Here is a 14,325-nt window from a genome sequence, read left to right on the forward strand (position 1 = left end):
TCTTGGCTCTAGAAAGCAGGTAGTCATATTACTGTCTTCATTTATGGGGAAAACTAAAGCTGAAAAAAGTAACCTGTCAAACAGAGAAAGCTGTATTTAACTGGGGCTTTTAGACCTCAGTCCATCTGCTGAACCCTGATGCTGCATCATCGCAGCTCCCGAGGGACAGGGGGCAGGATATGAACTCAGGCCTTCCCTGAATTCTCATCCTGTAATCCTCTCACATGCCCGAAATTATGCATTCTCAAAGGGGGTAATATTGCCTCCAAGGAGGTAAAACTGGCTTTGAGGGAGCGGGTAAAAAAAAAACCTTAGCGATTTCAACGGTCTGTGGCTCTCCAAAGTTCAACCTTACCCAACAGCATAAACAGATCGACAGTTAGGTGTGGTATTACAGTTCCAGAGAAGGAGGCAATTAGAGGAAAAAAACCCTCTTACACAGCAAATCCCCTACAGTAAACCTTCAAGCTGCGAACTTTCAAAAATGCAAACGCGCATCTGGTTCCAGCCAGGAGCCCGAAGCTGTGCCGTCGGCATCACGCGTGAGTGAAATGGCGGCTCGCCCTCTGTCTCCTATCGCTGACGGTCCTTCAGCTCTGCCATCTCCCACCGCCTCCAGTCAGTAACCCTTCTGGCCTCTTCACCCGATGACACCAGTCCCTGGACGCCAGCTGTTACACTGTACTCCTGTACTTTCCAGGTACGGTACTGTAAGATTAACAGTGTTTTATCTTTTGCGTTTGTTTGTTTTCATGTATCGTTTGTGTGAAAAGTATTATAAACCTATTACAGTACAGTGCGGTATAGCCGATTGCGTTAGCTGGGTACCTAGCCTAACTAACTTTGTTGGACTTAACGAACAGACTGGACTTATGAACGCGCTCTCGGAACGGAACCTCTTTGTATGCAGGAGGCTTACTGTATAGGTTTCCCTCAAGAGGAGGTCGAGAAATACTGCCTTAAGTGACGCGTATGAACTCAGTCACCTTGCTGAAAAGTAACATATGCATACACATATACACATACAGATAGAGACAGATGAAAATACAGACATACATAAAAATCATACACACCCACAAAGGTACCCGGTAAGAGCAGACAGTTGTAGAGCGTGTGCTCAGGGCCACCACTGTGCTAAGCGTTTTCCACGTCCCAACCCTTAGACCTTCACAACCCTCTACGAGGTGGGAATGTCACCATCATCCTCTTTGTGCCAATGGACGTGCAACTAGGCAGCTGGCCGGAGGCCTCACCCCGGCTGAGGAGGCAGGGCCGGGCTGCTCCGGCGCTGGGGCCGAACCGGCACGCGCCACGGCCTCCGCCGCCGGCCCACGGGCTGCGCTGCGGGAATCACGGTGCGCGTGCAAACCTCCTCTGGGAATCCGCCTGCCGCGGCAAATCCACACGGAGCTCGGTACTACACGCGCTGACGCCGTGAGAAACCAGGACCCGGAAGCAGAGAGAGCGGCGACGGGCGGGCTGGGGGGAACTCAGGACACGAGGGCACCTGCTCCTCACGTGGCGCGGGACACACGGGTCAGAAAGTGTGGACGAGAGGAGCCGCAGCCCCCGATCAGCAGAGGCCGAGGGCAGAAGGGCTGGGCTTCTTACGGGGGGTCACGCAGATGCACAGCAGGGCAGGGAGTCAGGCAGGGGCCTGGTCAGGCTCGGGCCTGGCCGGGCAGAGCTGGGAGACGATGCCTTCTTCCTTGATGCACACAAGTGAAAAATTAACGATGGGTGGTTTTTATTGTCCCTCACTTTCAGTAATTTTCTAATAAAATTCCCCAGCATGTAATCAGAACTAAGTAACCCGATGACTCTTTCCAGGGCGTGACCTCGGTCACCACGAGTTTACCGGGAGGCACTGCCAGTGACCTCTGGGCCAAGGGCGGGGCCCCAGCTGTGCTTCCCGAGGCTGGTGTGGCCCTGAGAGCCAGGCCACAGGCATCCACATGGCAGCTCCAAACCCACAGCTGAGGCGGCCGCTGATTCTGCCCAGGCTTCAGGCCCACCCAGAGTGTGAGCTGGGTGGGTCGCCTCGTGGGAACACGTGCTCCCAGATACGTGTGTGTGTGTGTGTGTGTGTGTGTGTGGTGTGTGTGCATAGGCACACACGCACGCGTGTGCTGAGTTCACCTCTGAGTCCCCAGGCCACGCAGAGGGATGTGGGGATGGAGACGGGGTGGGGACAGGAAGACCTGGTCCCTGGGGACAAGGCCACCAGCGGGGCTGTCCCCTCTCTGATGACTACGAGACTCAGGTCCTAAGGGAGACAGACCCAAAGAAGCTCCCAGGCTGGACACGCCACCCAGACGTGCCGACGGCCAGCCCCAGGCTTCCCGTGCGTGTTAGCTCTGGGCTGTCGAGGGGACAGACTGTTCCTGGGGGTTGAGGTGTGCTCTGCTTCTGGCCGACTCCTGGCAGGTGGACTTGGGAGAGCTGAGCTGCAGAGCTAAGCCCCGACAGTGGGGGCGGCAATGCTCTCCTCGTGGGCCCTGTGGCTGCCCTTCCCCCCAGCATCTGTTCCTCCAGCAGCAGGACCACACCTCCTGCAGGCCCTTGGCTTTGGCACTTGCCTCTCCCTGGAACTCTGGGCCCATGGATCTTTTCCTGGATCAACTCAGGCCTTCCGAAACCTCCCACCCGAGACCCTTTGTCACATGGCCCTGCTTTACTCCCTTCAAAGCACTTACGAAGCTATGAAATCACCTTCCCGCTTACTTGATTTTTTTTTTTTTTTTCTCCATCTCCCTTCCTTTCTGGAAAGTACTGCCCTAAAAGCAGGATCACAGGTGAATCATTCACCATCGTGATCCCCTCGCCTCACACCAATGTCTGGGAGATAAGAGGGGAACAAACAATCTGTGCTGAAGAAAGAACCCAACAGCGCAGTAAAGACCCCCGAGACCTGCACCGCCGTGAGCTGGTGTCCTGCAAGGTCTATCTAGCCTGGTCCCAGTGACACAAATAAGTTGTGTTATTTACTCAAACTGTTTTCTGCTACAAGAAGAAAAAAGCATAGAACAAATTTTCAGGCGAACCTTACGATTCCCTCATCTGAAGGTGCAGTGGTCTGTTGACAGCCACGGTCAAAAGCAAGAAAGAGCCTCTCAAGGAATCTCGGCACCCGCGCCCAGACTGACCTCACTTTCGATCACAGCGAGCGGGTCTCACCAGTACAGGAAGCGGAGACTCCCTGGAGGGGCAGGGGACACGCACAGAGTCACGCACTCTCAAAATGCGCGGCTGGGGTAGAGAGGCGGACATTTTTCCAGTGTGCACTGCAGGAGAACAATAAAATCCATCCCCGCCTCACACCAAACAAGCCTCGCCCTCTCCCTCCCTCCTCCCCGCTCCCCCTCCTTCTCCCCCCGCTTCTCCCCCCCACCCCTGTCGTCGTGGAAAGTATCGCATGTCCAGTAGACAAAACTCACTGGAACAGTACATGGACACACAACACACAGAGAGAGAGGGAGGCTTTGTGTCATGAACCAGAGAGGCACAAGGGGCCGCTTCTGTGCCCTCATCCGCAGTAACACCCAAGGGCTAAAGGGCAGGGGGAGGGGAGTCAGGGCCACCAAACAGTGTCCCCAAAATAGAAGTAGGCAGAGGCTCCCCCAGCTGCAGCCACTGGCATGCCACAAGCTCACCGACAGCCACACCATCAGCTATATAAAGGCTGTTTCGTGGCCACGACCGAGCCTGGGGTAGAGAAAGCTCTTAATTACAGACGAGGCTCTGGGGCTGGGCCTCCGCCCCAGGCTCTGCGGGAAGCCAGGCTGAGGTCCAGTCCCCTGGGAACCTCATCAGGTCACAGAGGGGCAGGAACTGATGCCGTGACACGGAGGTGCTTCCCTCGATGAGCCCAAGGCCAGGGGGACAGTGAGCCATGGGCCAGAGCAGATCTCAGGGGAGGCCACTGGGTGAGGCCGTGGAAGCCGCGGTGCTAGAAAATGCATCTCTAATAGCTCCGCCGTGCGTGACTGCTGCTGCAGCTACCGCTCGTCCACTCCTAGGTGTGCACATAATCTTTCATTTATGGGACAGGGATGATGGTTTCTTCAGGTACAGTGAGCTTCACTTATCACTTCAACAGCCACTGGTCACCGTGCGTGAGCCAGGCCTGGGCCGGGCGCTGGGAGGGTTCAATAATCAGGCATCCAGCAGGATTACGGAAGGACAGCTTGAAAAAACACTCAGACTCGCAGGCAGCGGATTCTGAGCTACGTGAGGAGTTGGGAGCCTGGTTGCCTGTGATCCCGGATAAGCCCCTCGGCCGCTCAGTGCCATCAGCAACAGAAGAGGAAAAGGCAGGAAACTGACTTGGGGGGCTGGGGTGAGGCTTCAACGCCATGGTGGATTGAAAGACGCTCCCTAAATACCCATAGCGACCAGAGAGGACTCAGGCCCCGCGGTCAAGCAGAGGGGTTAAACTCCCAGTTCCTCCCCGCTGGCGGGGCCTCCTTGGGGAGAGGTCCTAACCAGCACGTCACCGACCAATCAGGAGCGGCTAAGGTCTAAACGCCAACGTAAGTGTTGCGCCTATTAATTCTGAGAACGGATGGACACACAGGGTAAGTCATCAACGTGTCAGAAAAAAATCAACTGGTAGCACTAAGTTATCCTATTTGCAGCTATGACTTAGGAAGCAGGACATGCCCAGGAATTCTGCTCTAAGCGGTGGTGAACGACGGCAGCCTGAGGCCTGAGAAGAAGGAGAGGTCAGGTCCACGGGTGCTCCAGGAGCAATCTGGACAAAGAGAAGCTTCTGCAATGGCCACCCTGAAGAAGCGCTGCCCAATCCCAGGCCTGGTCCTGTCCCCACGTCACCCCTCCTCTGCTCACACCGTCACTCCCAGCTGGGCTTCCAGGCCAGACCAGCCACTGCCTCCAGACCCCAGCCTGTGCTGCCTTAGGAGCAGGGCCGCCGCACTGGCCCCTCACTTCCTGTGCACTGACCTGGGACTCAGCTTCCCCTCTGTCCCCCAGAACTGCCCTTCCTCTCTTCTGTAGCCAGGCTGGATGGAAAGCGATCAGACCTCAGCTCTCCGTCTGCAGCACCAGCGTCCCAGAAGAAGAACAATGAAAAGGAGGAGGAAGCAGAGGGGGAGAAGAGCCTCACGGGTAAGCTTCATCCGTAAAGTTAGATCTCCTAGGAGCCGCAATTTTTAACAAGTAAAAAGAACCAGGTGAGATTGATGTTAGGAATATATTGTATAAACCCTAAATTTCCAAAATACTATCATTTAAATATGTAATCAACATATATAAAAAGTATGCAGGAGGGCTTCCCTGGTGGCGCAGTGGTTGAGAATCCGCCTGCCGATGCAGGAGACACGGGTTCGTGCCCTGGTCCGGGAAGATCCCACATGCCGCGGAGCAACTAAGCCCGTGAGCCATGGCCGCTGGGCCTGTGCGTCCGGAGCCTGTGCTCCACAACGGGAGAGGCCACAACAGTGAGAGGCCCGCATACCGCAAAAAACAAAAAAACAAAACAAAACAAAAAGTATGCAGGAGATGCTTTCCTCTCTTTTTCATGCCACGCCCACAAAATCTGCAGGTATGTCACCCACAGCACTGCTCAGTTCAGACCAGCCCCAGATTGGTCAGTGCTAACATGTGATGGCCAGCGCGGGTCTAGAGCACTGGTGGCTTCCCCATGTGCAAAACGTCAGCAGGGACACACGCCCCCCGGCCCCACCAAGTGGGCTGGGTGGGGACAGAGTGAGAGTATAATGCCAAGACTGTCATCAGCCTTCAAAACGTTTGGTGCCCAGAGAACAGCAGACTCTCTCTGTGCTGTTCGCCGCCCAGGGAGTCGGGTCAGAGTCCTCTTCCTCTGCATCTGTCCTGTAATGGGAAGATTCAGCCCATCCCGGCCTGCCTCCTCCAGACCCTCACCAGCCTTCAAAATCCAAACAGACATTCCTCTAAAGAAGATGTACAGATTGCCAACAAACACATGAAAGGATGCTCAACACCCCTAATCATTAGAGAAATGCAAATCAAAACTACAACGAGGTGTCACCTCACACCAGTCAGAATGGCCATCATCAAAAAAGCTCCAAACAGCAAATGCTGGAGAGGGTGTGGAGAAAAGGGAACCCTCTTGCACTGTCGGTGGGAATGTAAATTGATACAACCACTATAGAGAACAGTATGGAGCTTCCTTAAAAAACTAAAAATAGAACTACCATACGACCCAGCAATCCCACTACTGGGCATATACCCTGAGAAAACCATAATTCAAAAAAGAGTCATGTACCACAATGTTCATTGCAGCTCCATTTACAATAGCCAGGACATGGAAGCAACCAAAATGTCCATCGACAGATGAATGGATAAAGATGTGGCACATATATACAATGGAATATCACTCAGCCATAAAAAGAAATGAAATCGAGTTATTTGTAGTGAGGTGGGCAGACCCAGAGTCTGTCATACAGAGTGAAGTAAGTCAGAAAGAGAAAAAGAAATACCGTATGCTAACACATATATATGGAATCTAAAAAATAAATTTAAAAAAGGTTCTGAAGAACCATTGCAGGACAGGAATAAAGACGCAGACATAGAGAATGGACTTGAGGACACGGGGAGGGGGAAGCGTAAGCTGGGATGAAGTGAGAGAGTGGCATGGACGTATACGCACTACCAAATGTAAAATAGATAGCTAGTGGGAAGCAGCCGCATAGCACAGGGAGATCAGCTCGGTGCTTTGTGACCACCTAGAGGGGTGGGATAGGGAGGGTGGGAGGGAGGGAGACGCAAGAGGGAAGAGATATGGGAACATATGTATATGTATAACTGATTCACTTTGTTGTAAAGCAGAAACTAACACACCATTGTAAAGCAATTATACTCCAATACAGGTGTTTAAAAAAAATAAAGGTTTTGTTTTTAAAGGGAAAAAAAAATCCAACCGTTTGTCTCTGCTTACCAAAGTACGCACCAGTGAAATACTCAGTTACTGCTGGCTATGAGTTCAGATTTGCTAAACACTCTATTCTTTGCACTTGGGAGGCGGCAGATCACTGCGCGAGTGCCTCTGATGTGCACAGCACCACAAGGACAGTCAGGGGCACAGAACTAAGCGCCAGGCCGCCGCTCTCGATTTCTTTTCAACAATCTTTAGGCAGCTCCTCCTACATACCAGGCTCTGTTTCAGGCGCTGGCACGGCAAGAAACAGACTTTCCCTCGTGAAGCTTATATTCTTATGTGTGAAGGCAGCTCCTAGGCAGAAAAACTAACAGAAATTTCCAGCAGCAGGTGGTAACCAGCACGCACAGTCCATGGTGTAATAATCTGCCACTTTCCTGCTGCCTCCAGTAGATAAAAGCTTCTCAAGGACAAAAGAAGATCAGATCCATCACTGCATCCTGCACACCTGGCGTGTGCCCAGCAGAGGACTCGCTCAATGAGTGATTGCTGAATGAACGAGTGAACGACGGATGGATGGATGGAGGGACTGAACTGAACCAACGCTTACAACACGTGGTTGGGTTGAAGTTGAATGAATGAACGGATTAGCGTGAACCCGCTATGGCTGTTGAAGGAATAAATGAGGGGGTTGGGTGGACTCATCACGACACCAAAACCTCACATTGTTAGTCTACGATTTCCCAGATCATCGGTGTGAAGCCCCTGTCAGAACAGCTCTGATTCAGGCCATGAAGTCACCCATAGGTACCCTCCCCGTGCCAAAAGATCTCTAGCTGTTTGGATGCTGTGATGCTCCTTGATTTAATCTACCACGTGCTTTCCACTATGTTACTGTCAGCTCTTTTATTTGTTTTGCTTTGTTTCTAATTGAAGCAATTGTGCAGAGATTTTGCTTCGTCTGTCCCCAGCACAGAGCAGACCCTCTCAGCCTACAGCTGTATTTACAAAACGGATTCCCTTCCGATGACTAAGAATAACTTGAATCTTCCTTCTACGCAGGCACGCGGAGAAGCCTGCGTCTAGAGCGAGTCGTGGGTTTCTGCCAATGTTACCACGGTGGCTGTGGAGCGCGCTGGGTGGGCTTGCAGCCCTTGCCCCGTGGCTGAAGTCCCCGGCGCTCTGCCTGGGTCAGAGCCCTTTCCCTGAGGGAGGAGCTGGGGTCAGTACCTCCACTCCCCGGCGTCAAACAGGGTCCCGCGGTTTAGGCCCCAGACAGTCAGCCTGTTTCCACTCGGAGGCCACAGCGACGGGCTGGGAACAGTCGCAGGGCCTACGGGCGTCCAGTCAGACTGAACCCGGGCCTGTGGGTCACCCTCTCCTCTCCTGGGCCCAAGGACGCTCGCGACTCTGAGGGCACTCAGAGCTGTCTTGTGCGGGCAGCTCCTGTTCCCTCCCACACCCCTGCTCTCCTTCTCTGTCCTGCTCTGAGCCCAGGAGGCTGGCCCCTGTCACCGTACCACCTGGTCCCTTTGCTGACCGGTGTCAGATGAGGTCAGGCCAACGGGAAGTGGGCAGCCGTGCCCCTCCCTGAGGTGAGGAGACTACAGCTCATGACGGGCAGCCCCTCCCCACCCACGGGCCCCAGCATCGTTTCCCTCCCTGCTACCAGCTGCCTTCTCCTGCTGCTGATTCCTGGTGCCCGGGCGTCCCTCGGTGGCCTCCATCTCCCCTAAAGAGAACCCCCCCATCAGCATCTCTTCAGTCAACACTGGTCACTGCCGGGACCCCGACACACAAATCAGCCAAGATCAGAATTAACACCAAGAAAGAAGAGACTAGCAACAGGGAGAGTGAGAGGCCTGGTCTCACTGCTCGAGGCCGCCTGACCTCTGGCCTCTTCATCCTGCGTGATGTCAATCTGCTTTACTCTTGAAGCAAGTTAGAGTGGGGTTTTCTGTTACCTGTGATCATCGTCCCTGACTCAGACCCAAGGTCAGTGGTGCTGAAACCTGTGTTCTGCGGGCACAGGGGGAGGAGGCCAGCAGGCGGAGGCCGAAGGCCCAGGTTCTGTGCCCAGCCCCGCCGTTGTATTCACCGGGCAACGTGACTCAGTGGCCTGCCCTCTCCAGGGTTCTCGGAAGCAGTCCCCAAACCGTCCCCTGGGCACAGAAGTTCTTAAAATCTACATTCTGCTCTGCCAAGACGCAGAAGCAGTTTGAACCCAGGCTGGCAGGATGACGAAATGCCAGAGGGTAGGGTCGAGAAGCAGCCTTGCTTCCTAGGTCCCCGGATCAAGGCTCTGGGATGGCAGCCAGGTACTCATGGACCCTGCGTCACCACGTCGGATGTCTGCCCCTTGGCTGGGCCCGCGACCTAGCGTCTGGCTCTCGTCAGCCCGGATTTCTTGAGCATATGCACCTAGATCAAGCCTTCGCCTGGCCCTGCCCGGGCTGTCCCTTCTGCTTTCCTCCTCTTCCCCAGTGTGGCCCCGTCACCTCTCCGGCCCCTACCGCTGAGGGCCCAGAAGTCCATGATCTCAGCATTCTAAATGCCCTCAGCAGCAAAAAGAAGAGCATCTGTATCTTAGCAGGTTGTAGTGAGGGTCAGACGAAGTCACTAAGGAAGTCCCCGGCCAGTGAGTTGCACGCTGTAGAAGAGGTGACTGTCTGCCAGCCCTCTGGGCATCAACTTCCTCATCTATAAAATGGGCCTCGGCGTCACTGTGCCATCCGTCCCGGCACCATTCTCTGAATTTCCCCAGCAGCCTTGGGAAGGGGCTCCCTTTTGCTTGCTGTCCTGCCAGCATTCCATTCTGCATAATGATCTGACCATGTCACGCCCTGCCAAGAACCCTCCAACGCCTCGCCTTGCACACAAGGCCCTCCTTTATCTAGGCCTTGACCATCACACAAAGCCACCATCCTCCACTCTGCTCCTTTCCTCTGGCCATTTCCAGTTCATTGACTAAGTGCGGCCACCTCATCCTGAAGCTCGCGCTCTGTCTTCTAAACTGTCTAAGTGTCACCTCCTCCAGGAAGCCCTTCCTCTTCTCAGGGTCACCATCCACCAAACCACAGCAGGACCCCACCCATCACATTCCTTTTTTGGTGTCTTTTCCACCATCTAGACTAGGAAAGCCTTGAGGGCAGGTGCTGTGTCTTATCTTTCTCTATAGGCTCAGAAGTCAGGCCACATAAACATTAGACCCCCCAGTAAGTATCTGTGAATAAGCAGGTAGAGAAAAAGCCACAGAGCGGTAAAGACAGGTATGAGTTAGCTGCAAGCCCGGCCCGGCCCTGGGACAAGGCACCTGCCTCTCTGGTCAGCCGCACCCACTCCCCCACTGCCCCAGGCCCCTGCCCCTGCCCAGGTGCGACCCTCTGGGCTGCCCCACCAGGGCGCAGTCCCCCAGAGAAGTCGGCAACACAGAGGCTGACACTCTGTTCCCTGCCCCCGCCTGGGCCCTGGAGGCGGAAGTTAGCTGTCAAGGAGGAAACATCACCCCAGTGAAGCAGGCAGAGCTGAACCTGGAGAAAGTCTGGCACAAGAGAAACTCACTTCACCCCTCCTGTCTTGGAGAGGGGGCTGGCCTCAGAATGACCCCACTAGGGTCCTGGGGGTCAGCCGTCCAGGTCAGAGGCCCAGGGGCCCCTGGATCTCTGCCTGTTGTCTGCCCCCTCCGCCCACATACTCCTTCCTCTCCCATCCTCCATCCGCAGCCACAGTCAAGATTCCAGGCAAATAACTCGGAGACCTCGGGCGATCTCAGAGGGCACCAGGTCAAGAGCCCCTGGCCTCTGGGGCCAGCAGCGGGCTCCTTGGACTCCGCTGTCCTGCCAGCATTCCATTCGGCACAAAGATCTGACCATGTCACGCCCTGTCCAGACTGACTCGGGCAGTTCCCAAAGGCGGTCTGTGCCCCCGTTTTCCATGACCTCTCACTGCGACCCCTCAGGAGAGGAGCAGGACCCGACATCTCTCAGCTCTGCGTGAAGATATTCTGGCGAGGCCTCTGCAGGCACCTGCTCTGACTTAACAGCCCTGGGAGGCCAGTGGATGGTCTCCATTGCAGACATGAAGCTGCAACTCAAGAGACGTAACCAGTCTCCGAGTATCTCAGACTGCGCGGGGTTCAGGACCCAGCTCTCTTTAATTTTCTTTCCACCTCTGCTTCCCTGGACGCAGGGCCCACGGGGCAGGACCCTGGGTGATGGGCCCGGACTGGGGGTGGGGAGTTCTCAGTTACTGAGCTGGCCGGCTGGCCTCGGGCCGCCTCTGCGGTGCAGCTGGGTCCTGCCCCGCCCCGTCCCGCCCCGCGCGCGGGTCCCTACTCACTCTCGCACAGGCGGCGCCGCAGCTTGCCCCGGATCTTGTCGATGGCGTCGAAATCTGACACGTGGAAGACGTGCGCGGCCCTGGGCTCGGAGGCGATCTCCTCCAGCTCCTCCCGCAGCGCCTCGCCCACGCCCACGGCGAAGATGCGGATGCCTGCGCGGTGCGCGGCAGCGGCCGCGGGCAGCACCATGTCCTGGCTGCGGCCGTCGGTCAGCAGGATGGCCACCTGCTTGAAGGCGCGGTCCCCGGGGCGGCCGCCGGCCCGCGGCGAAAAGCTGTGCCGCGTGACGTAGCGCAGCGCGTCGCCAGTGTGCGTGTGGCCGCCGTGGTAGGCCAGCTGCCGCGCCGCCGCCTTGACCTCGGCCCGTGAGCCGAAGCGGTCCAGCTCGAAGGCCGTGGTTGGCCGGTCGCTGTAGCGCACGACGCCCACACGCGTGCGGTCCAGGCCCACCTCGAACGTGTCCACCAGGTTGGCCACCCACTGCCGGACCTTCTCGAAGTTCTCCTTGCCCACGCTCGAAGAGGCGTCCAGGAGGAAGACCAGGTCGTAGTGGACGCTTTTGCAACCTGCAGGGGCGACAAGAAGGGCGACGGGGGCCGCTGGGTCGCAGGAAAGGCAAGAGCCTTAGGGGGAGGAATGGTCATCCGGGTCTCGCAGACCTGCCTCCAAGCCCCACCCACTCGGCGTTGCGCACGGGGGGGGGGGGGGCGAGGGGGGGGGGCGAGGGCGGGGGGGGGAGCGGGGGCGGGGCCTCGGCTGCTTCCTTAAAGCCCCAACATCAGGTCCCTAAAGGTCACGTGACCGGGAGTTTCCCCGAGGTTGCTGTGAGGTTCAGCTGCCTATAGATGTAGTTAACATATATATTTATATATATAGCTAATATGTATATTTATACAAGTGGATACCATATATAATTGTATATAATATAAAATATACTAACATAGAATTATATACAGTTTATATGTATTTCTAAAAGTGAATAACATACAATTATATATAATATACTATGTATATGATATATAAAATATATCATATACATAATTATATATAATATAATTATATATGTATATAAGTGAATAATACATATATAATTATATATTATATAATATATAGATGTTATATAAATATATATAATTTTATATATAGTTTATATATATATTTATATAAATGAGCAACAATCATGGAACACTACCGTACCCGTTTCTTTATTCCCATTATTTTGGTTCGAAAGTGACTTCGTTATCTTTCAAACCTACTATAAATAATGCACACCCATTTCAGAAAAAGCAGAAAAGGCAATCAAAAAATCTTTAAACGTTCGTATTTCCATCTGCTCCGAGATAACTACTGCTAGCCCACGGTGTATTTATTTATGTTCTGTTTCCATATAGTTATGGATGGAAGTGGGCCTGTACCAGACGCACTGATATATAAGCTGGTTTTACCGCATCCAGCGATGCTCTGGGAGCCCATTTCCAGTGTGATAATGCCGGTTTCTACAGATGCAGAGATTCCACTGCAGGGATGAGCATAATTTATTTAGCTAGTCCTCCCTTGTCAGATAGTTAAACAGTTAAAAGTATTTCACTATTAGAAATCATATAAGATAGACTGCATTCATATATTTTAGAAGCTCTATAGTGCTCTATAAAAAATATGCTTATATTTTTACAAATATAAATTTTATGTAAGCTATGTGATGCTTTTAATTAGACAAAATGAGGCACTATATAATTTATTTCTGCTCCTCAGGGCAGCCCTGTGCAGAGAGCTTGTTCGTCCCCATTTCACAGTTAGATAATGTGAGGAAAAGTGTCTTCTAAACTCCAAAGTGCTGCACAAATATACAGGGGAACCATCAAAATGCCCTTGTCTTGATTTTTCTGGAGTCTGAGTCTTGGCCACGCCAACAGCAGCAGCTGATCAGGCTTTGGGAACACCTGGCACAAACATCTGATTAGTGAAAATAAAATAAAAACAAACCAAAAAAAGAAAAAGAGTCCCACTGTGTTAAAGTGTCCAACTGGCAAAAGTCAGAAAGACCGTGGTAGCCAGTGAGAGAGTAAGGAGAGTGCCTCTGTGGGCTCAAGAAGTGGCCGTGGGGTTTGTCACCCCATTGTCAGGGCCCTAAAAGCCTTTTACAGAAGAGGGTATCTTTGGATCCACCAATTCCAGATTCAGTGATTCAACTGAAGCAAACTAGCAGATAAATGGAAGGGGAAAAAAATAAAGATGTATAAGGAAGTTCATGGCAGCACTGCCAAGCAAAATTCTGGAGACCACCTTCATGATCACCCATAGGGAGCTACTTAAATAATACTCCTCCTGTGCTCATTCAGTGGGATACCAGGAAGCCACCACAGCCATGGCCAGGCTCTACAGGAACCCTTATTTACCAATGTGGATACATTTTCCTTTCTGTTGTTGGGTATGAAAAGCATGTGTGTCCCTGTGTACAACTGTGTATTCAGGAGAGAAGCTACAAACAGAAACATGGCTTATCTCTGGCAAGCAGAACCATGAGTGAATTGTATTCCTTTGTACTTCTGATTTTGTGTTTACAAGCAATGCATTAAGTTCAAAAAACAGAAAAATAAAGCTAGGTATATTGATACACACACAGACACACACACACACACACAAATACTTCTTATCCTGCCCTGAGCCAGTGCCTTCCTTGAATTTTCCACGTCTACCTTCCCCTCTAGTTTTTAAAATCCAAGTCCGATCCGCTGAGGAGCTGAGATGAATCCCTGCCTTCCCAGGACTGATCCCCTAACAGGATTAGAGCTTTAGAAGTGTGTCCGCCCAGAAGTGTGGATTCAGAGATAATTCCTGGGGAGTGTTTCTTCTTGACACAAAAGGTCATCCTTTTGTCTTTCGGACAATGATGTCCCAGCCTGATCAGAATAATTGCTGCTGTGGACCAGGGAGGGCCCACCGAGCGGCTGTCATCCTCTAGGCCGCAGAAGGTCCATTTGTGCAGGAGGCCTCACCAAGGGGCCACTTTCTCCCGGAGGCCAGGGAACAGGCTGGGTCTTGGGCAGGTGAGAATGAAGAGGGATGTGGTGGGAACGGTCCCGGCTTCTGGCCTCGGCTCTGCCCC

The 14,325-nt window shown here is 53.3% G+C and overlaps 1 protein-coding gene across 2 annotated transcripts in view; it reads right to left on the reverse strand.

Moving 5' to 3' along the window:
- Positions 1–14,325, reverse strand: part of COL22A1 (collagen type XXII alpha 1 chain) — a 247,900-nt gene that overhangs the window by 210,786 nt on the left and 22,789 nt on the right. For both annotated transcript variants that reach the window (XR_010837384.1, XM_067017097.1), the window contains exon 3: positions 11,219–11,785. Coding sequence is in view for 1 of the 2 variants with exons in the window: in XM_067017097.1 (XP_066873198.1) it covers positions 11,219–11,785 (567 nt within the window). In the remaining variant the exon portion in view is untranslated. The remainder of the gene's footprint in view (positions 1–11,218; positions 11,786–14,325) is intronic.

This window comes from Kogia breviceps, chromosome 17, assembly GCF_026419965.1.
Source record: "Kogia breviceps isolate mKogBre1 chromosome 17, mKogBre1 haplotype 1, whole genome shotgun sequence".
Lineage (NCBI taxonomy): Eukaryota > Metazoa > Chordata > Mammalia > Artiodactyla > Physeteridae > Kogia > Kogia breviceps.